The sequence below is a fragment of the Hirundo rustica genome, chromosome 4, assembly GCF_015227805.2.
Source record: "Hirundo rustica isolate bHirRus1 chromosome 4, bHirRus1.pri.v3, whole genome shotgun sequence".
Taxonomy (NCBI): domain Eukaryota; kingdom Metazoa; phylum Chordata; class Aves; order Passeriformes; family Hirundinidae; genus Hirundo; species Hirundo rustica.
Window position 1 is genome coordinate 65,158,186 of NC_053453.1, and position 22,567 is coordinate 65,180,752.

Below are 22,567 nucleotides of genomic sequence, written 5' to 3' on the forward strand. Positions count from 1 at the left end.
GCCAAGGAATGCTGAGAAAAGGCAAACCTCAATAAGTCTCAGTCCAGAGCCCTGGCAAACTCACTACAAAGTTCTTGGCCCATCATTAGCAATGGCAATACCTTCAGTATTGCTTTACATGCAGCTTAACAGTGTCATCAACACGGCTGGTGTTTGGCACATTATATTGGAAGAGCTGGAGGATATGGGCAGGTTGTTATAATAATGTGAAAAGACCTGATTGTTCAGAGTGGTAGATTGCACTCATATGGACTAATAATAAAATATTTGCTTCTCTAGTCTGGGACCTTGCCAGTTGCTTTGGAAAGAACAGATGAAGGGAAGGGCTTGTTCATAAAAGTTATTAACAGCAAAAAAAAAAGCCACCTGTAAAAAGCATATGTGATCCTGGGATGTGTTGCATATGCCAGCTTCAGTCAGGCTAGGAAAAATAAACACTTACTCACTGATAGGTCTTCGTCCAAAATTGTCTGCTTTGTTCTGAATGCTTGTGTTTGGGAAAGATTTGTTCAGATTCAGGAGTACCTGGGTGTGAGTTAATTGTGTGAGTGCAGATAGAGTCACTCTGGCAGGCTTGACTTCTACTAACACAGATCCAGAAGTCTAAGAACAGCATAGAAATTCCTGTGCTGCCTTGGGCTGCCCGCTTGAGTGGGATTGTAAAATCAGCTTGGGGGTAGTGTGGGATTTAGAGTGGGAGGCTCAAGCTCTGCTCAAAAGGTTCCATGCAGCCATGGAGTGATTTCTGCCTGATTCTGAGGGTCAACATGTAATTGAAATGATGGATGGATGGTTGATGAAGTCATTAATTCTCTGATTGCCTACCATTTTTAAATTTTCTTTTCATTTTTTACTCCCAAGCAGAGATTGACTGTGAAATCAACTGTAAGACTGATGTAATTCCTATGCCTTATTTTTGGTGCAAGAAGCCACTTGCTGCGGTGTATCTCAACTGATCTTCGATTCTCCCTTCATGCTTTTTTAACACTCTCTGGTTCAGTGTTTACCCAGCATTAAACACTTTTCTCTTTCCTATTTTGGTGCTCTTTATGTGATTATTCACTCTCTTTTCCTCATACCGTTCCAGCTTCCCATTTAAACTGTTTTAAACTCTTTCTCTCTCTTTACCTTTTCACTCTTCTGAAGTTTCCTGTAGCAGCCCACACCTCAAAAATCTGTTTTCTTGCTTTCACTTTTATCTTTGTCTTTCTGTGGTTGTAAATACCCCTGCCATTTGTTTAAATACTGCCACCTTGCTCTTTTAAGGGCTGTCATACAGGATTTTAGAGATGCTTTCCTCTCATGGCACATGATTTACTTGTTATGGTTGGGGTAGCCAGAAGGCTCATTACAAAAATAAAAATATCCAGGAGTCCATTTTGTATACAGTGTAACACTTTTTATTTCATTGCTATTAGTTCTGGCAGTTCTTTAAATCAAAGGTTGAACAGAAAATGTTATCAAAGAATCTAATAAAAAGGAAGAACTGTCACCTTTGAATTTAGAAAAAGTAAACCAAAAAACACACAGTTATTTTCAGTAGAATATGTCGTTTGCAGAAACAAGTTTGGAGACTTTTAAGTCTGGTGAGTTTTTATCTTTATCTTTGCAAGAAAAACTGAAGATTGGACTCATACTTGCTGGTAGATGGCATTTTTTGGCCTTTTGAAAAAAATACCTACTACTTTGTGAGTACTACATATGGTCTGTTTGTAATTTCATGTGAGCAGCCACCTTTGCTGTTTATCATGTGCAAAACAGTTAAATGGTTTTCTGTGGTCGTACTGGTTACACCATATTTGCGGTGTTGGTGGGGTGTGAGGCGAGGTCTCCACTTGTACAGCATGGCTTTTCACTGGTAGGCATAGGAAAGGCACTTCAGGAAGCAGCCTGGATTTCTGCAGAGAGATAAAATATCTATATCCCTGCAGGTTTAGAGTTTGCATTAGACACTTGGCAAATGTTTTGGCTGTAGGGGAGTCTTGAGTCTTAGGAAAACATGCTATATTAAGGCTCTGTGGGGTTTTGTTTATAGGGCTTCTGGAATGCTTCAGACTCCAAAACCTAACTATTTTCTCCATCTGCTTTGCTGAAAAGAATGTCAGTCAGATTTAAATTTGAGTCCTTTTCAACCTAATATGAGGCAGCTTCCCTAGTAAGCGTGATCCATGACTTCCAGTGACTGGGGAGCCTCTGGGGTATGTGTGACCACATCCCAGGTCCCTGGGGTGGGCAGCCCCAAAACTGCGACCATCTCTTGTGTTCGGTGGTGTCCTGTAGAGTAAAACCACTAGTACTGCCCTTGCTTCAGTTTCTGACACCATGCAGACGGTGATTTGACATATGAAAGTGTTTGTATCTCCTGCTGTGTGTGCTCGTATGAAATCAGTTAACTCTCTCCTTTAGTGAAGGATTCTGGAAAGTTGATTGTAAGAGATTAAGTGAGAAGACAACCATAGTGAAAATGGGATGTTAGGGAGTATGCAGTATTACTGGTGGGGAAGCTCTTCCAAAGGAAAGGGACAAGGGATTGAAGATGGAGTTTGATTTTTAAACAGTATGGCAACTGCGTTTGAATCATAGGATGGTTTGTATCGGAAGAGACCTTGAGGATCATTTCATTCCATCCCTCTGCCATGGGCAGGGACACCTGTTTACTAGACTAGCTGCTCAGCACTCCACCAACCTAGCCTTGAACACTCCCAAGGATGAGGCTTCCACACTTTCCTTGGGTAACCGGTTTCAGTGCCTCACCACTGTTCACCGTAAAGAATTTTTTCCTAATATCTAATCTAACTCTACTCTCAATTTGAATTCATTCCTCTTTGTTCTGTCACTGCATGCTCTTGTTAAGTCTCTCTTCAGCTTTCTTGGGAGCTCCCTTCAGGTACTGGAAGGCTGCAATTAGGTCGCCCCAAGCCTTCTCTTTTTCAGGCTGCACAAACACAATTCTGTCAGCCTTTCCTCATAAAAGAGGTGCTCATTTGATTATGGAAAAGCAATTTGAAGTAAGCTGAACTATAAGGCAGGTTGCATATTTAGTTTTTAATTACTTATTTAATGTATTTATTTATCTATTTTTATATTGTATTAATTTTCTGTGAAACATGAGAGGCTTTGAGTAGAAACATGTAGCAGAAGAAAGGGAAAAACAAGTCCAAGCTCTTTGGCAGCTCATGCGCTCTACTCTGGGCTCTGTTTGAGTTTGCTGGAAACAATAGTGGTCCTTCTTCTTCATGGGAAACAATACTTTCTTTTGAAGTAAATGAAAATGGTGCTAATAACAGCTCGTTCAGACATTTGAATGCCAGGCCTCTTGCAGTCTTCAAATGAACTTTATTTCAACACACCTATTAAGTTGTCTCATCTGACTTCTAGAATGATATTAAAGCCAGATACTTAAAAGTCCACATGTTTGGGATTCCTCTCCTGTTTTCCATGTCAGTTATAATTATGTTGCATTTGAGCAAGAGGTTGCCAGCAGAGAATACTGAGGAGTGCCAAATTAAATTTCGAATGCATTTTGTTTTTTGTTCATGTTGAGAAATATTTCTCCTCCGCGGCTGCTGTGCTCAGCAAATGAGATCAGACTGCCATTAAATTCTCTGTAAATATCAGCCTGGCTGAGTTTTAAAGACCATCTTAGTGGCACTGTTACATCTCCTCTGAAGGCTGGTGTAACATGAACATCATGGGTCCTGGTTTGAAGAAAAAGGAAAACAAAACAAAAAATTGGAGAAACCTTCCTTTCATCCAAGCAATCTCTAGTCCACTATCTTGGTACCTGGCTGCCTACTGGAGAGGTGTCTCTAGGAAAGGGGGAGGTTGCTGATTTTTAACATGTGTATTGAAGGCCCTGTGTTCTGATAAACAGTGCCAAAATGAGATAATGTAAATTATAGAAACGGGAAAGGCAAAACTCAGGATGACTTTTGGTGGCTGGTTAGCAACTGATGCTTCAGTCCCAAGCCAAATGTATTTAATACCTTTTTGTATTTGAATATTTGCTTCCCAAATCCAGATTTTGGGTTCGTTAGCATGCTGTGAATAGCCTCTAGCAGTGTGTGCAAATCCTATCTCTGTGCCTACTTTGCATGTCAAACAATTAGCTTAATTTATATTATGAAGAGACACTAATTGGAGGGGAAGGAAGAAGTACATAGCAACACAACAAATAAGATAATGCATCACATATCACCTATATAAATTTTTGTGAAAGAAGCTCTTTTCAGATGTCAGTTAAGCCTAATAAGAACTTCAGCCTTTGCAAGGTGGACAGTAGAGTATTCCCTACTTCATATGAATTGGTAAACTGAAATATAAAATGTATGTTTTGCTTATTTTTACACAGGTGGAGGTCAGGAAGGAACAGGGGAGTTCCAGATCTGTCAGGATCCTTGATTCTCTAGCAGGTTTCTAGAAGACAAACAATAGTCACAGAACTTCCTATGGCAAAACTCCTCCAATAACATCAGTGATGTAGATCAGGGATTTGGTACGCAGGCTGGAAAATAGTTTAAAATCTCTGTATTCTCTCTGGAGTGGAGATAATTGCCCATTCTGGCAGTAGCTAATTATGTTTGACCTGCTTGTGTCTTGTGGTCAAAAATGCTTTAGTTGGAGTCCCACTTTTTACAGTCTCACTAAAACCATTTTTTTCCTCTCTTACTGATCTGCAGAATGCAACAGCAACAACAGCAACGTCGAATGTTCACGGCTGCCCTCCTGGCCCTCGTTTTCCTTCTGGCAGCCGTGAGTACCACTGAGGCTGGCAAGAAAGAGAAACCAGGTAAGGTCTGGTCTAATTCAGAGGTAATCCCCAAGATAGACTGCGTGTGTGTGACAATGTCAAATGCTTCTGGTTTTGTTATCAAATCAGGTCATTTGTTAACCTTTTGACATCAGGGTAGGATTTTTGTCTTTGACATGTTGTTATGTGTTAAATAGGGAAACGGAAAGGGGTTTCCATGTCAAATGGCATCTTGACAACCCCAGAGACTGGAGTCCTTGGTTTATCACACAGTGGATATTGCAAAGCAGCTTAAAATGTGCTCTGTGAATAGTTTCATGCTTGACTTAAGGGGAACCAAACAGGAATGATGAAAGAGCAGTTATGACCCTTGTTCAGTGTTATATATGACAATGCCACACTGATGCTGTGTGATGTGGAAATCCTCTGACAAAGAATTGTACTAACTTGCTGCTGCAGAGACAGCCAGACATCCAGCAGTACTTGCTTTCTGTCAGTGATGAACTCAGACCTCATTATAGGAGAAACTGGCCCGGGGTGGAAAATTCATATCGGTCAAACTCGGTTTTGACATTTTTTAAAGAACATATTTTTCCTAAGGTCTTGTTATTTTCAGACAGCCTATACGCCAGATAATATGAACTGTGAGTCTGTCAGAATTAGTGTTCTCAGTAAAAAAAAAAGGAACTTTTTAACCATTTTGGCTTTGTGAAAATGCTAGCAAAAACATGCAAGACATAGAAGAAAAATAATTTTCTATAAATATATTTACAGCCACTTGGGATGTTTAAGGGGCCTAAGTAATTATTTTTGTGAATCCTTGGGCTTGATAACATTGCTGTCTTTTCTCATAAGACTTGGGTTTAAGGATCTAAATAAAATCATGATCCTTGCTTTTTCCCTGAGCAACAAACCCACCAAATTAACTGCCCTTCTAATACACTTCTCCATGTAGCTCCTTTGCCTTTGAAGTTTTCATATTCTGACATAAAATGTGACATGGTATAGCAAATCAAAAGTTTGCATCCCACAGCTGCTTCCTGGAGGTGCTCAAATCCTCTGATGCGCAATGTCAGCACATACATTTCTCACAGTTTAGTCTATAGTGCTTCAGCTGGAAGTGAGAATATTTGTATACCACCAGCTACTGGAGACAGAGGAGTGTCCTTTCTGAGTGAGACCCCTCCTGCATGTTTTGGTCAGTGATCCCTGTGGGTTTTTGGAGGTGAGAATCCACCAGAGAATATCTAAATGGACTAGTAAACACAGCAGTGAGGCTGAGTTTGAATGATCATCCTGCTTTTGACTCAAAGGGGCTGACCTGTCTCTGCAGAATTGTGAAGAGGATGTCAGACCTTTTGTTTTTAAGGCAACTGTGTTACGAATATCTTCCTTACTCACCCTTCCAGGTGCTGTGACTTTGGTTAAGTTTAGGCAGCTTCTCCATAGGCTCTGGGTACTGACCACTTCTCTTGCTTGGTTCCTTGTCTTCATCCAGAGAAGAAGGCAAAGAAGTCTGACTGTGGGGAATGGCAGTGGAGTGTCTGCGTGCCCACCAGTGGCGACTGCGGCCTGGGGACACGTGAGGGCACTCGCACTGGAGCTGAGTGCAAACAAACCACCAAGACGCAGAAGTGTAAGATTCCCTGCAACTGGAAGAAGCAATTTGGAGGTCAGCATCACTCTCTTAAGGGATTTACTTGGGTTTTTAATTTGAGTATGGAGCAGGAAACCTGCATTTTCTGCTTAGTTGTGCAGATGTCTTGGTGGAGGTGTTAGTCCCCATATTTCAGGTTCATCCGAGGCAGAGCATGCAAGGAGTCAGAAGGCAGCTTCCTCAGAGCTCCTCTGCAGAGAGTTATTTTTAAATTTTAATTATTATAAACCCTTCCTTCCTGCATGCTGAAATCTTCTCTCTGTGGTTTTCAGCCCTGTTTAGGGCAGTAGTGCAAGGTCACAGCTATGAACCTCTGCGATGGCTATCGCAGGCTTTACAATGTGTGATGTGGAGTGTGGGGGCTGGCTACCCGCGCGTGCAGTGAAAGGAGTGAGCGAAGACCAGTGTTTTTCATTTTTATCATCCAGTTCAGAAGGTTCATATGGAACAGTTCAGGAAGATATGTCAGATCTGTCCTGAACAAGACGTCTGTCCAAAACTTCAATTTGATTACTCTTGCAAACCTGACTCTTTTTTCTAATAAACAGCTTGCATGATTTTGAAGCTATTGTGACCTTACCAACACAATAATGTTGCAGTTTCTTGAGAAGTTTATGGGTGCACATACCTTCTAGAAACTGTTCAAGCTTTATTTGGTAGCCTCTGGCATCACCCAAATGGAGAAACAACCATATAGAATATAAACGACATTTCAATTTTTTCTTTTTTTCTTTTCCTGTTGTTGCTGTTCATATTCATAGGTGAATGTATTTGTCTTCATATGCCAAAAAAATGTAATATCCCTACAAAAGCAAGAGGATTAAATTTTAAAACACTGAGCAGAGCAGGCGGGGGGGACTGCAATTACCACTGCAAATAATCTTTAAAGTTTTCGTGGGATTCTTTGCTTCAGTTGCACATCTTTTTTTTTGTAAGCACCAACTGCCTGTGATATCCTATTAGACTTACAATGCTTTTGTTTTCACACTCAGTCATTGTGTTATAAATTTTGCCTTTTTCTTCCTTGCTGCAGCGGAGTGCAAATATCAGTTCCAGGCCTGGGGAGAATGTGACTTGAACACGGCTTTGAAGACTCGGACCGGGAACCTAAAGAGAGCCCTTCATAACGCTGACTGCCAGAAGACTGTCACAATCTCAAAGCCCTGTGGGAAGCTTACCAAACCCAAACCCCAAGGTAAATTCCATTTGCTGAAAGCTGCGTGATAGTTCATTTAAATCACTGGGTTTTGATGTCTTGCATGCTTTAGTGGGAGCTCAGTTGTACAGGATATTGCACTTTCATTGCCTTTCCTCAGCTCTGCACTCCTCCTGTCTGTCAGTGCTCAGACAGGGAATATTCCTGAGCTGGATAGTCAAGGCTGTCTCACACTTGAAAAGTAAGCTGAAGATTAGAGCTCCAATTTTAACTTTAGACCACCTGTACTGTTACTAGTTTGCTTACAAAACTAGACTTCCAGAGAAAAGATGCTTTTTAGTACTCACTTGTTGATGGGAACAGAACATGTTGATGGGAAAAGATGCCCTTCATAAAGGCATCTTTTATGTAGGTTTTGTTTGATGTTGAATAATGGCTAGTTGAAAAAGGATTGCTTTCCTTCTGGACAAGTGGCATTAAAAAGATATTCTTCTCACTGCACACTGAAATATGGAAATATTGTGCACCCTTGGGGATGTTTATTCTTTATTTAAACATATCATAAAGAATAGTACAGAATGCATATGTCTTATTTAAGTGTGGCTGACAGTATAATTCCCGGTACACAGAAAGACATATACCCTGTGTTTGTGTTTCCAGGTGGCCCTTAGAAAAACTTACTTTCTTTCTAATCAGTTAAGCCTTTTAATGCACACTTTTGTTGGAGTAGCAGGTGTTATGTGTATAGGATGATTTATAGTGGGAGCTAAAACCATGAGATCTTGTTTGAGATACAAAAATAATGTGTTTTAAGTAGATTATAAAAGCTATGCTACCCTGACATTTGTTTACTTAAAACCAGCAGGGTTTGACACATTCCAGGCTCTGAGTACTTGGATAACAATACAAATAAAGGTTATTAGGTGTGACAGTTGCACCTGGGACAACTAATATTCAAACTGTGGGCTGTGGTGCACCATTGATTGGAGGAGTACCTGCAGGTGGCCTGCTCTGCTTGAGCAACCAGAGAAGTTGCGGGCACTTTGTGTGTGTGTGCGTGCATGCATCCATCCATCCATGTACTGGTTTTCCTTGCACACCGTCCATGGAGTTTTCAGACGAGTCTAGAACCTGTGCATACAGTGACAGGCTATGGAGCAGCAAAGTCACAACTAGTGTCGCCGTGAGAGTATCTGTGACACACCTTTAGGTCCCCTGACTTCAGGGCAGAGGGTGGCAAGAAAATAATTAGGAGTGGGAATGACAGTTGGCACTGGAAAAAGAACACTTTAATAATGGATAAAAGAAAATAGGGACGGTGCTCCAAAAATGTGCATAATATGTAGAACTCCGTGGGGGTAACCAACCAAAGACATGGAGCTGAGGAAAACATGACAATGTATCGGGTAGGTCTGAGGGTAAGGGTCCAGTCAGAAACTCAGATTGGGAACAACCATATTTGTACAACATAACTGACCAATCATAAAAACATAACCTTATATGGAACAACTTCATTAACATGCAAACTCCCGTGAACTTTTACTACTTTCCACAGCTAGAAAGGGGTTTCCCATGGCCTTAGGTTTAGAGTTGCTTCAGCTTGGCAAACTCCCACAAACTAGATTTTCAGAGACCAGCTGAGCTAGCTGAGCTGGTGACAATAAACAAAATTTAGGGACTGAAGTGATTGGATGGGATTGCAGGAAGGCTTGTGATTTTATTGTTTAGCAGTTGGGGGGGCAGGACTTTTTTTTCATGTTTTCAGGGTTTAGGTTGTTTTGATGGGGTTTCTTTTGGTATGGGTTTTGTTGTTTTCTTTTTTCTGCTAAGTTTCCATGCCTAAATAGCCTTCGGGAGTTTACTGAATGAGGCTTCCTATTGTGCTGCCAGAAGGTCTGTGCCCCTCGAGCCTCTGCCTTGTCCTGCTTCCACTGACTCATAGATCTACATTCTGTCAATGGCTGTCAGAACACAGGGAGAGGGGGACAAAGCAGAGCATTGATGCAGCATTGTTTTGTGAGACCAGTGCTCTTGGATGCTCCAGGCTCATTTTCAAGTTATAGTTTTAAAGGCTGAGCTTGAGAAATTGCTGGGTTGGAATCAACTTTAACTGATTCTAGAGTCTAGGAGTGAGTTATAGCTGAGACTGAAAATTGAGTTGGGACTGACTGCAGCAACCAGTTATGCAGTTTGACTTAATTATGAAACCTGACTTTATTTGATTTGAAGGAATGCAAAAAGAGAAATAGGTACAAATGGAGGTTTTTAATCATAATAACTGCGGGCAGTTCTGCTCTCCTGATCTGCACTAGAAATCTCACGGCACCTTCCTGCATGCCACCTGCTCACTCATCTGCTGTTGGCATTAGTAGGAGCAGCAGGCATGGGAGTCACACACACACAGCCTGCCTGGGCTCAGAGTTAAGTCCATATTGCAGATCTGTGGGTATAACTACATGGGAGCTACACTGGACAGCGTGTTGGCACCAGGAGGAGGAACTAGAGGAAGAAATTAGGTCAAGCAGATTAGTACTGTGTGAAAAGTTTTGCCCCACTGAACTTTATTTCCGAGTTAAAAATCGGAGTGCTGGCATGTTGGCTGGAATGAATGTGTTTGTTTTCTTCCTGAGGTGAAGGAAATTATAGGTTGGAGGTAAGTCCAAACCCACAACTAAGATAAAGGAAAATATTTTAAGTACATTCAATCAGTAGCTAGAAACTTAATGGATTTCCTTCATTGGAAATGAGAAGAACTGGATTATGGCCTGAACACTTCAAATGGTCTACAGTTATATGTTAGGGTCCTTTTCCACCCCTAACTTTGCCTCAAGACTGTAGCAAAAAAAAAGCTCATGATGCAGGTTATTTTCTGAAGTGTTAAAGGTCTGTACTGATATCCAGCTCAATCTGTGAATGCTGATCAAGGGCTGTCCATTCCTAGTAGGTTTGCCTGGCAGGGCAGGGGCTTTCTGGCATTTGGGTGCTCTGGCAGCAGAGCAGTCAGTCAGGGGAGTAGAAGTTCAGGAATCTGTTTTACTGTGAGTGGTTGCTTTTCTGACTGGTCTTTGCTTCAAGAGTTACACCAATGAACCCATCTCTGACAGCAACAAGCTGAGAGTACCAAAAGCAGACGTGAACTGACTGAGAATATTGCACTGAAAAATACTGGTATATTCAGGAAAAAGTGTTGTTTTTGTAATCACAGATTCCTGACTAATCCCTTGAGGTGGAATTTTTATTCTATTTTGTTGTATTTGTAACCTCTCCATTATATCAGTTTTCCTTTTGATTTCATACTGTAAATGAAGTCAGTAAAACCCCCTATTTAGCTTCTCTAATCAATGGTACTTTTATGAATCTTTTGTTTTTTGTCACTTGCCATATTTTAATGCTTCTGACTTAAGTATTTCTTTGTCTAAGAATTTATCCACAATAAAAATACTCACTACTGTACTTACTTAAATTTCTTCTATTATTGCAAAAGAGTTTTTGTTATGGTGAGACTGGATTGTAAACAGTATTCCAGTCATGTTCTGTTACAAATCTGTGTTGAAAGAGAACGTACTATCGTAATACTGACTTTATTGTTCATTAGACGCACTAAACTAGCAAAATATAATTTAAATTTTGATCATTGCTTGCATGTGGAGACCTTCAAAATTCTCCCTAATTAAAAAAAACAAAACAAAACAAACAAACAAAAAAACCAAAAACAAAAACAAAAAACCCCCCACCCGATTATTTAAGAACCCCAGAAGTTGTGCAGGTGACACAGGTTGTCTTGTCTAGGCCTGACTGATGAAGTGTTGTGCATCGCATTTCACCTTCATGGGATATGGTGCCTGAAGTTCCTCCTCACCTTCTCTGTTCTTTGAGAAAAGTGCCAATTGATCAATCTTAAGTGTAGGTGCTTCTCTACTGTTGCTTATCCACCTTTCCAGCCCATCAGCATATGGCAGCTTTGCTGATAGGATGAGTCTCCCTCCTCTCACTTAACGTTTTCAAAAATGACTGTTATTCATAGGAGTTGGGTCTATTCTTAACAGAAAAGAAAACTGTACCTGCAAAAAAATCACAGGGTTGATAATTTTACAGATTTGGTGACAAAATATAGTTTTGTTTTCTAGGACTTCTATGATCTCTGACAAAACTTATGCTAAATTAAAGCAGGAGATAGTAATAAACTTTGGGAATCAATGCCTTCTTCATAAACTGGTAACCTAAGTGTCCTTATGGATTTCTTTTATAGTTAGTTAGCATTCATGGAAAAGCTTAAAACCTTTTTTAAACAATCTCTATTGTTTTGGAAGCTAAAAAAAATAAATATTCTCTTCTTAGCAACTGGTCTGTGTCAGTACCTTTTGCTTCCAAGCAGCTGTCTTATGGATTACAACTATATTTAAGGATGAGAGCAGAGGATGAATCAGGAATTTTAATTTTTACCTGGCTTCTTGACAAGCTCTTTTCTTCATAGCTTTGCTCACATGTTCTCAGACTAGAAGACAGTAGCTTGGTCCTGGGCTGCTGGGTTAAAGTGTATGTAACACAGGACGAAAAACATCTTTCCCTCTTGAATACCATGCATTTAGACAGACAGATTGTCAGCAGTGTGACAGTGATGTTCCAGGCACCATGGTTTGTCATATTTTGTATGCAAATGAGGTAATGAGAAAGCCTATCACGAAGTCTGGAAAGGATGAAAGGACTGTTTTTATCACAAAATCCCAGTGGAGGCAGGCACCTCTCCTCTAGCACATACAATTGCATATTCTGATCAGTGTCTGCAGGGCTGGTGATGTTGAAGGTCTCCCTAAACTGTCCTGACAGATGTGACAGACTCGGGCACTTCTGTCGAGTGGCTTCTCTAATGGCCAGCTTGCGCTGAGGAGCACAAAACGCTTCCGACATCCTACATCTGGCCTACTTCACACCCAACCAAACTTGATTGATGCTTATTCAGGTTCCAGCCAGCCAGAAAGCAGAAGAATGGAGTATTTTTGGGATTCATGAAACATTTTGCTTTAACTGCTAAGAGAGGAGGAATTTATTTTCATTGAGCTGGGTTGCCTGGTGGGCTTTGTTTCTTACACTCTTTCCATCACTCTCATTTGTTACCCTGGTTTTTCTGAGTTTCTTTATAAGCCTTTTGATTTTCATAAATGGAGTCAGATCTTTTAGTTACTGTAGAATATTAGAGCAGTTTTTCTACCTTTCCCACAGAAGTAATATAAACAAATCCTTTGTTTTTCATTCTCTGTCTTTTGTTTGCATATTTCTAACCTGAAAACAATTGTAACTGACAATTCGTCTGGCCACTGAGGCTCAGGGGTGGAAACCCCAAAAAGCCAATCTTCTGCTAGACCCACAAATGTATAAAAAGTAAAAGAATAAACACAGGGGTCTCTTCTCTCCACTCTTTCAGCTGAGAGCTGGATCAGAAGAACCTCTGCGAAAATCTCTTGTCCGCGTGTGATTTCTTTGTGTGTCTCAGTGACACTCATTCTTTCTCTCTCCCTCCCTATAACTGTTGTACTTTGATATTTGTTCTTCTGATAAAGATAAAATTAAATAGAATAAGGAGTTTGCCTGCCCTTTCTGCAATGTACCCTTCATTTTTTTGAATTATGCTCCTTTCTGGTAACTTTTTCACCTGGCTGTATTTAGTTCTTTTTAATAAATCCCCCTTCCCAACTCTTTATCAATTTGCAGTACATCACATCTATGAGTTACTTTGTCATGGCTCAGCTCAGTCCTTGCCACACAGGAAAAATATGTGCTAAGGTTGGCAAACATTAACACTGCTCACACTGTTGTCTTTAGTAATTGGGGTGCCAACTGAAGATCACTTCCTCAATATGCGGTGTTTGGAAAGATTTCTCACATGAAGGCAAGACCGAACTGAGTTGTTAATGGCTGTAATATCTTCTGTATAATTCAGATCAGGTTTAGCATTTGAGTGCATAGCAAGGTGTCCATACAGTTCCCTGTGTTTGGCATGGTGTGTGTGATACTGCATGGAGAAAATGATTGCACTCTGTATTTTTAATAATTTCATTTAATTTGAAGAGTTTTACTTCAGAGCTGAGTGAAGTATAAGCAATCTGCCCTTCCTTATTTATTTTAGCTATATATCTTTACAGGCAGCAATTAGCTAATGCTGCTATCACTCCTTGGAGCTCAGGAAGTATAATTCAAAGAAAAGTACTAACTGAAAGTCAGAAAGGCTAAATGATATCCCAGACTGACTAAGTATCAGTGGCAGGTCCAGGCCTGTAGCTAGTACCTGCTACTCCCTTTTATCATGCAAATAAAATTATCAGAATGTGACAATTGACTTCAAGGTGAGTGTCTGAACTGCAGTCTTTAATCAGGGTTTTTGGGTTTGCATCGGTAATCTCAGTGGACTCCTATCCGTGTTAAACACCATTTTATCTTGGGTCTTCTTAGGAAGCTTCTTGTAAAGTCATAGAGATGGACTTGTGTTAATGAGCAAGTGTATCCCTGTGTTTACTTTGCTGGCAGGAACAGAAAAGAAACCAGTGGTTTTTGAGCACTCCAGTGGCAGATTCCTACCTGTAGGGAGAATGTCTTACTTGCAGTGTGCAGCCAGAATTGACTGACCAGGTTTGGCCGGATGGCTTGACTGCTGGTTGTTGCAAGGAAGCTGACAGTGGTGTATGAGTGACCTGCTCTCCTCAGCTATTTGTTCCTCATACAAACTGGGTGCTGCACTGATGAAATTGGACCACTTCATTTTTCATGTTGGACAAGTTGCTTTTTCTGGGGTGCCCTCCCTCAACTTGGCCTTTGTGCAACAGCACAAAGCAGCTGGAGGGGATACAGAGTGAGAGGAAATGACTTGTTAGGGCTATGATTTTCTTTTGTTTGAAAGATGCTGTTATCCTCTGTTTTGGCTTCGCAGTCATCTGTATCTCCCTCTGTAGGTTTTAGAATTCCCCAGCTTTAATGTAACTCATTCGTTGTGCAGGCATGCAGTTTGTGTAATAATTAGTGTTACAGGAGGCAGAAAAATAGAATCTGCTCAAACTAATTAGTTATAAAAGCGAGGGATTTTCTCATATTAGGAAAAAGCTGTGATAGTTAAAGAAAAACCTTGAAGGCAGAATTGGGAGGTTTTTCTCTTTTTCTGAAGGGTGAGGCGGGTTTATTGAAGAAAGGGCCCTGGCACTGACCAGGAGCCTGTAGTGAAATACAGTGATCTGAGCTCTGTGGTACAGGACACTGGAAGTGTGTGCCCAGTGGGAAAAGCGTAGCTGGCTGTTATTTTTGTTGCTATCATCATGATTATTTGTATTGCATGAGTGCCCAGAGGCCCAGCTGAAAAAGGGTGCCATTGTACTAAGCACTGCATAAACGTTGTGAGAAGCAGTTTTGCCATGAATAATTTATGCCTTATGGTGCTGGGCAATGTGAAAACCAAGAGAAGAAACTGTAGTCCAGAGGGGTGAGACGGGATTAAATATTTGGTTGCGTTTCCCATTGCCCAGTGCTAGTCTAAGGACAAGGCTTGGGTTTCAAGGTGAAGCAAAACTCACTGAAAACTTTAGGCTCTGAGACATGACTGTCATTTGGCTCCTTGCTACCATGACAGGAGGAAATATGATGTTTCTCAGTTTCAATGGGAAGGGGAATAAGCTATACGAGAGAAACAAAACACAATGACGCTTACAGTGTGGATCAGCCTCAAGCTGCTTATAAGCTGCCAGTGCAGCCCATAACTAATAAAGTTTGGATATCTTTTAATGGTTGCTTTTCTGGTTCTGTTTCCTTATGTTTCTTGTAGGCTTTGTGCTGTAGTTTCCCATGAGACTGCTTTTGTACCTTTGAAAAGTTTTACTGTTTGGATGAATAATTTGAATGCCTTGTTAGATCATAGCATAATATCAATCTGATTGACACAACCCTAATTCCAGGGAGAAGGAAATGCGTGTAGGAGAGAGAGAGAAGAAATATATCTTTTTTTTAACTAAATATTATTCAATTTTTAGTTGTTCTGCAGCTTTTATGGGTGTTTTTGAGAAGAAAAACACTGGGATGTTTCATGGAAACCTAAACCTCCACGTTTTTTTGACCCCTAGTTTGTATTTCAGATTATTTTTTCTTTTTCTGTGCTGCCACAAAAGATAAAGAGCTGGATTTGACAAATTCTCATTTAACACTGTTGTACCTGCAGGATTTTCTTTTAGGGTTTAATGCAGACCTTTGTAGATGAAAGCTTAAATAGCCTTGTGTGTGTCAATTCTTTTATGGGCTCATTGCCTCACTTTGTTTTCTGGCTTGCAAGAGCAGCCCAGCCTCCTTGACACTAGTTAGTGCCCTTGAGCCATGAAAATGCCTTGAGCTGTGGGATTTGTTGTGATAAAAGGTGTGCCATCATCAAATGTTTACCGTTATTACTGTTCCCAGCAGTGAAACAGGGAGAAAGCCCTGTTCCTTCTGTTCTGTCCTTTTCCTGTTCTATTTCTTCACTTCCCTTCTTTTCAAGCTTTATTCCCCCCCGCCCCCCCTCTTCTTTATCCCTCCATCTCATTTTCTACATTGCCATCTCTCTATCTTTCCTTCTATCTGTGCTTACTCCAAAACTTTTGCAGCTGACTGTAGAGTGGGGAGCACTGATCAAAGCCAAGCCCATGTCCTGTGCCCTAAGGGTAGAGCTCATGTGGGGCAGATGCAGAAAACACAGCTGAGGAGGGCATGTGCCTGGTTTTCAAGAGCTAACTGAATAAATAGGTTCTCTATTCACATTATACCACAAATAATTTTCTGCTAAATAACATTCTATGTATTATATACATATGTATTTACATATAATACAGATATCAGTTTGGCATGTGATCTTTTTGCTGTATGCTAAAGTCCCAATGGATTATTAAAGCTTTGTTTCCAGCAGCCTGCTGCAGTCATGTGAATGCAGCGAGTAAGCCCTGAATGTATCAGTCTGTGTCTGCACCTGTCTTAGTCGGCATTAAGAGGGACCTTGTGTACAGCATAGACAGAGAGGGGGCTGAAGAGCCAGCTGGGACTGTGTCCCTCTTGTGATGAGCACAGAACACGAGGAAGAACAGTGACAAAGTCCCTACCCTACCGAAGCAGCAGTGCAAATGTACCCGAGGTGGATGAGCAGCCAACTGGAGGAGCAAAGTGAATTGCTTCTGAGAGTGTTAGCCAGACTCCTTTAGCAGTCTCCAGTTGCAAAATGGCTTGGCTTGAAAAGTTTGTCCATTGCAATCTTCTGAATACTTACTCTTAAGATCTAACATCCTAAAGGCTAACATAGATGTAAAGAAAATGAGATATTATTTGCCTTCGGGCTATTAGGCCATCTAGCAAAGTCAGAAGTTGCATGTGTCTTTGTGGTCTTTTGAGTGCCTGTTCATAGGCAGTTTTGAAACTTTTTCTCTTAAATATTTGAAGGAAGAAAGTCATCAAAGGGAAACTTTTCTGTTGAAAATCCTTGGTTTCAGCAAATTATCTCTTAAATAAAAGCTCCCTGTAATTCCTGACTAGTTTAAGTGGAATGTTAAAGGAAAGGGTTTAAAGGTCTTACATCAGTATGCCAGATTCAGGAAATGGCTTCTGACTGTCTAAGATAATTTCAGAGTTTTGTGGCTCATTTTAGAACAAATTGGATTATTTTCCCCTTACGTTTATTTTTTCTTGCAATCCCAATGAGAAAGAAAAAATATTGACACATTTTCTGTGAGTGGTGACTTGGTTCCATTCCTTTGTCAGATATGTTAGTGTTTGTTACAAGTGTAAATCTGGCTATTCCACATTCCTAACACACTTTGCATCATGACTTTCTGACCTAAATGTGGCAGCAGCAGCCTGTAGATCTAAATCAAGTTGGTCTTGTATTCAGCTGGGAACAAGTTAAAGTCTATCTGAAACAAAACTTTAGCAAAGTGAGAAGCAGAACAAAACCCGATGGAGAGGAGTAAGCACAGGTCTGAAGAAATTGAGGAACACAGATAACTAGAGAAAGCTGGTAAGGAGCACAGGCTAAAATACAAGGGATGTAATCAATTGTAATCTATTAATGAAGTAAAAGTTACATCAGGGTCATTGATTGGAGAGGTGCCTTTTGCTGCTGTTCAGCTGGTGGTTTACTGGTTTTTTTTTTTCCCCCCCATCCAGTAGAACTGTGTTTCTCAAAGAAGCTTTTCAGAAGAATTCATTAGGGAGAAAAGTTGCTATCATAATATAGTTTTTCCTTCTCGAACCATTTGTAATACCTAAGTATATAGTACAGGAAAAAAGGAAGTAAAGGATTTAGAGATTACCAAGGAAAGTTCTCTTCCTCTTCAAGAAAGAGACATATGTTTAAAGGGTTTTCAGAAATCCAGGTATTTGTTTTTGCAGTCATGGAAATCACAAGATAATGAAGTTTCTGTTCCTGGACAGGAATGTGAATCTCCTTAAGTTGAGATTTTTTTTGTCAACTGAGTACTAGGTCCTGGTAAAATTGTATCCTGAATACCTGATGTTGAATTTTTTTTACTCTAACTTTCCATCAGCATAGCTTTTGCTATTTTAAATTATTTATATTGCTTTTGGGGACACTGCTTGACTTTTATACACAGGAGTTCAGCAGTGCCATGAGTGAATTGTTACCTTCTTTTCAACAAATGAAAATAAAGGCCTGCAAATCTTGGCTTACAAATCTTGTCTTCCATTAAAATGTAATTACCTCCTTTTGTGCCTTATACATTAAGAGTGGCTTCAAATGGTGTGTGGCTCCTGTTCAACTGAATTACTTTCATTTGCTCCTTGCATAGTAGAAATGAGGTTCTGGAATAAAGATGACTGTTTAAAGAGGATGGCTGCAATCCCAAATTGCATAGAGAAAGTTTTGCTAATCAAATTAACTTGTTTGCTCACTAAAATCTTGACTGGAATTTTTGTTACTCGTCATCTTGGGCCCACCAAAAGTGAGTCCAGTGTTAATCCATGACCAGTTTTTAATCCTGTGAATAATTCTAAGTCTTGAGACAATTCATAGGGTTATTCTGGTGATGAAGGATTAGATATTCCAGTGCATTGATGCAGTTTGCTCCTGCAGGTCTGTTTGTTTTCTATCTTATTGGAGGTGCATTGGTTCCAGGAGGGTGCAGAGTGGTCATGTGATGCTTGGTTGTTGCACACTGCAGGGACTATCAGGCATTTGGAATTCGCTCCTGGTGTGCCCCCTGGTCCGGGATACTTAGCCTGGCTGAGCAAGTCCCTGAACTGACCAAAGTCTGCTCTTCTGAAATCCAGGACTACCATCCTGCTTTTTGCTTTGCTCCTGCCTCTCGGGACCCTGAATTCTACCATAGCTCATAAAGTTACCTCCAACTGGTGTCTGGCACAACTGGGCCACCTAACTTGAAAGCAAAGAGGGGAGTGAGTAGATTCAGATTCAAATTCTGTGTGGGCTGGTATGAACCTGAGTTTCATCTGACTAAGTGGTTTTACCATAGTGTGTCTATATTTTTGGTAGTGCTTGTCTGCAGCAAACACATTTCCTGAAGGCGAAGGACAGCTGGTGCACAGCTCTGTGGCTCCGCCTGTGGAAATACTGTTCTCAGTGGGGCGGCGAGGTGAAGGAGGCTGCTGTAGGCTCAAAGCTTCTGCAAACAGCAGGGTTCTGCTCAGGGTAGTCCCTGCTCACTGGGCACCTTTTCCTGCTTTCCTCTGCCTCATTGGTGACTGTTGCTGGAATCATGGTGCTCTGCAGAGTCAGGGAGATGTGGACTCAGCTTAGTGGCTGCCCCAACATAAAGGGTGCCTCAGTGGGCCCTGCTTAGTGGGTCACTATAATTTCTGATGGGACCACGTTAAGATGCCCGGTAGGAAATGGCTGAACTAAAGGTGTTAACATCCAATCTGCACTACCCTGAATTGAATTTTGATCATTTTTCTGTATGGAACAGGAAGCTGAAGGGGGCTGTTGGACACAGTGTACCTAGGGGATCTTTCCCTCACTCAACTGGCAAATGGCTACAGCTGATGCTAGAGTATGGGACTGATGAGCTGGCAGGTAACAGGCATAGTACTCTCAACTGATCAGCCTTTTGAGCATGGTGACCCTTCCAGTCATGCCTGGTTACTCTGGGGGGGGTGGCACTGGTAGGGTGATCAGGGTGATGTGGTTCCCAGTGTGAGCTGACCCAATAGCATGTGATAAAAGTGGCAGTTGTACCATAGGGTGAACAGTGGTGAGGCCAATAAAAGCCTGAATGACACAAATGCAAAGAGTAGGCTGATAAATGAAAAAAAAAACATTAAAAAAGTGCATCTTAAAACAACTTTATATATTGTTAGCCATGGACATACTGTAGTATGTAGCCTGAGCATAATCAAACAGGTGGAGCGTAGCTATGCAGGTAATCTCAGATTTAGACTTGCAGACTTGTGCATAAGCATATGAACATTTTTGTGGGTCAGTACATGGGTGTTGGTGTCTATGGTAGGAATTTTAAAAGAGCCTAAGGGCTGGGAAATATTTGGGCAGTTTCCTTTTTTTTTTTTTAATACTCCCACAATTGTGCATATGCATGTCATTTCATGGAGCAAATATGCTGTGCATCAGTCCAGATTGCCTGTCTGAAAGATGAAGCTGTGGTGGTGTGAGTACTTTCAATGAGGGAGGAATTCCATCTGGCACACCACAGTTTTACTCTGCTGAGACCAAAGGCACAGTCACTTGTCTATGTAGGTAGATGGGTTTGGTAATTTGGATGAAGTGCAAATTGCCACAAGGTAAACAAAGGGGAAGAATTGAGAAAGGAACAGATGTGGACCCACAGGCATTAAGTGCAAATGCATAAACAGTGGGTTGTCTGGTACCTCAGGTCAAGTGAGGATGGGGACCTGGTACACTCACATGGTTCCAGATCAAAGTCTTCTCCTGGTGCTGGCCTCATTCCTGCCACGATGGGCACAAACTCTTCAGCAGAGTCCTGTTAGCAGTCTGCCTGCACTTATAAGTCTCCTTTACTCTTAGTAAATCTGGTTGAAGTCTGCATAATGCCCTGCTGACTGTGCTGGGTCTAAATAAATTTTGCTAATTCCAGTGCCGGTCTGATGGATAAAATGCCACTGTTTTTTCAAAGAAAGTGGTGTTGTGTGGGGAATAAAAAGTATGAGGGAGAGTGCATCAATAAAGAATCCAGGAGGGCCAGTCTTATAGAGGGGCAGAATTAGAGGAAGTGAAGGATGTGGGTAAAAGTGGAGGGGAGATACAGGAAATTTGCAGGAAGTGGAAAAGCTGTAGCTGAGAGCAAATTAGATAATAACTCAATGAAAGATTACTTTTTCATATGACAGGTTATGAAATAGTGTTAGATTTTACGAATATCTCCAGACTACAGACATTCAGACACACATGCAAGCACACACACACAGACATGTCCAAAAGTGGGGGAAAAAAATTACTTTTCAAATGAAAAAAACAAAAAAGCAACTTCTTTTAAATTGATATCCCTTTGAAAGTTAAGCAAAGTTTTTAACGGAATGAGATTTTTAGAGGAGATTATATGACTAAACAAGTATTTTATTTTGCTTTGACTAAAGGATTATTAGAAACAACTTTTGTCTTGTCATAAAAAGTGAAGAAAAAAATGTTAGTTTGAAACACTAGGAAAGAGGAAAAACAACCATCAGAGAAATGTGATAGCCTAAGTTGCCTTCTGCTGGAGGTACCTGGCCTTATCCATACCTGGAAGATGGCGTAGTTGCCTTGGCTTTAATAGAAATAAGCTGTTTTTACCACAACTGGTGATTCTGTGACTATGTTATTCAGAGTTAGCTAGAGGGAAAAGTCATATTCACAAATAACAGTCCCACTTTAAGAGCTAAGTGCTTGTCTTCTCATTCAGGGTGATAGCTGTTATTTAACCAGAGGTGATGTTCACGGCAACTAGACTGGCAGAGTTCAGGAAGTGTATGGACAGCCCTCTCAGGCAACACAATGTGATTTTTTTTTTGGGGGTGTTCCTGTGCAGGGCCAGGAGTTGGACTCAGTCATCCTTCTGGATCCCTTCTAACTCAGTGTATTCTATGATAGTTTTGCTTGGTTTGGTTAATGAAATCTGGGTTAAGGCAAACCTGGGTCTGCTTGCTTCCTGTTTTGGTTCCAGGAAAGATGCTTTGCAGAAGCTGTGTTTCCATTTGTCTGTGGTCTCTGTTGTGCTGTTGTGTGCTGGTATCAATAAGGATTTACTCATGTTCCCCGTGAGACCTGTTATTTTCCCCATTACAAAGTGACATGTGACACAAGAGTACCTAATCCTCTTAATCTGTTTTAGTTTTAAAGGTCCCTCTGTGGATTTCCTTTACTTGTTGAATACCACACTACCCTAGAGTACAGTGAATATTACTGCAGGTGATAGTACAATACACAAGTTTTCACTTGTACCTTCCCATCATTCCCTTGTTTGCCCCAAATTAATTAGAGAAGTGGGTGCTCCTTAGTCCTTTGCTCATCCCTTCAGTTTCAGCTGGCTGGACAGGTGGTGCTCCCGTGACCCCAGGCCAAGCTCCCATTGTCTCCCGAGTGCACATAGGTGTCTGTCCCAGGGAAACGGGGAAGGGTTGGCAGTGGAGGAGCTGGAGAAACAAGAGAGCTTTCTCCCCATGCTCTGGAGCTGCTGGCACGTTCAGAGAAAGCCAAGGACTAACAATGAGGCAGAAAGGAAGTAGGGGAAGGGTATATGTGTGGATAGTGTGTGTAACGCTTTCTTCCAGCTCTCCACTGAGCTGTGACCTGGTTTCTCCAGGAGATGCCTGCTGTTTTCTTATTTTCTGAGCAAGTTCCTGAGACAATGCTTTGCATGCCAAACAGGGTCAGCCCCTCAGATAGGGAGGGTTCTGAACTGAACATGCAACTCCCTCTCCATCTTCTCTACTGCCTCGGCCTTTCCTGTTATTTTTCTTCTTTTCCTTCTCTTTTCTCTTTCTTTGTTCAAAATGAAAAAAAAAATTGTATGTTCATGGAAAG

The 22,567-nt window shown here is 41.0% G+C and overlaps 1 protein-coding gene across 4 annotated transcripts in view; it reads left to right on the top strand.

Moving 5' to 3' along the window:
* PTN (pleiotrophin) overlaps positions 1 to 22,567 on the top strand; it is a 75,008-nt gene that overhangs the window by 45,651 nt on the left and 6,790 nt on the right. For all 4 annotated transcript variants that reach the window (XM_040061287.2, XM_058420176.1, XM_040061286.1 and 1 more), the window contains exons 2-4: positions 4,680 to 4,789; positions 6,249 to 6,422; positions 7,441 to 7,602. In XM_040061287.2, coding sequence (XP_039917221.1) covers positions 4,681 to 4,789; positions 6,249 to 6,422; positions 7,441 to 7,602 — 445 coding nt within the window. In that variant the 5' untranslated portion in view covers position 4,680. The remainder of the gene's footprint in view (positions 1 to 4,679; positions 4,790 to 6,248; positions 6,423 to 7,440; positions 7,603 to 22,567) is intronic.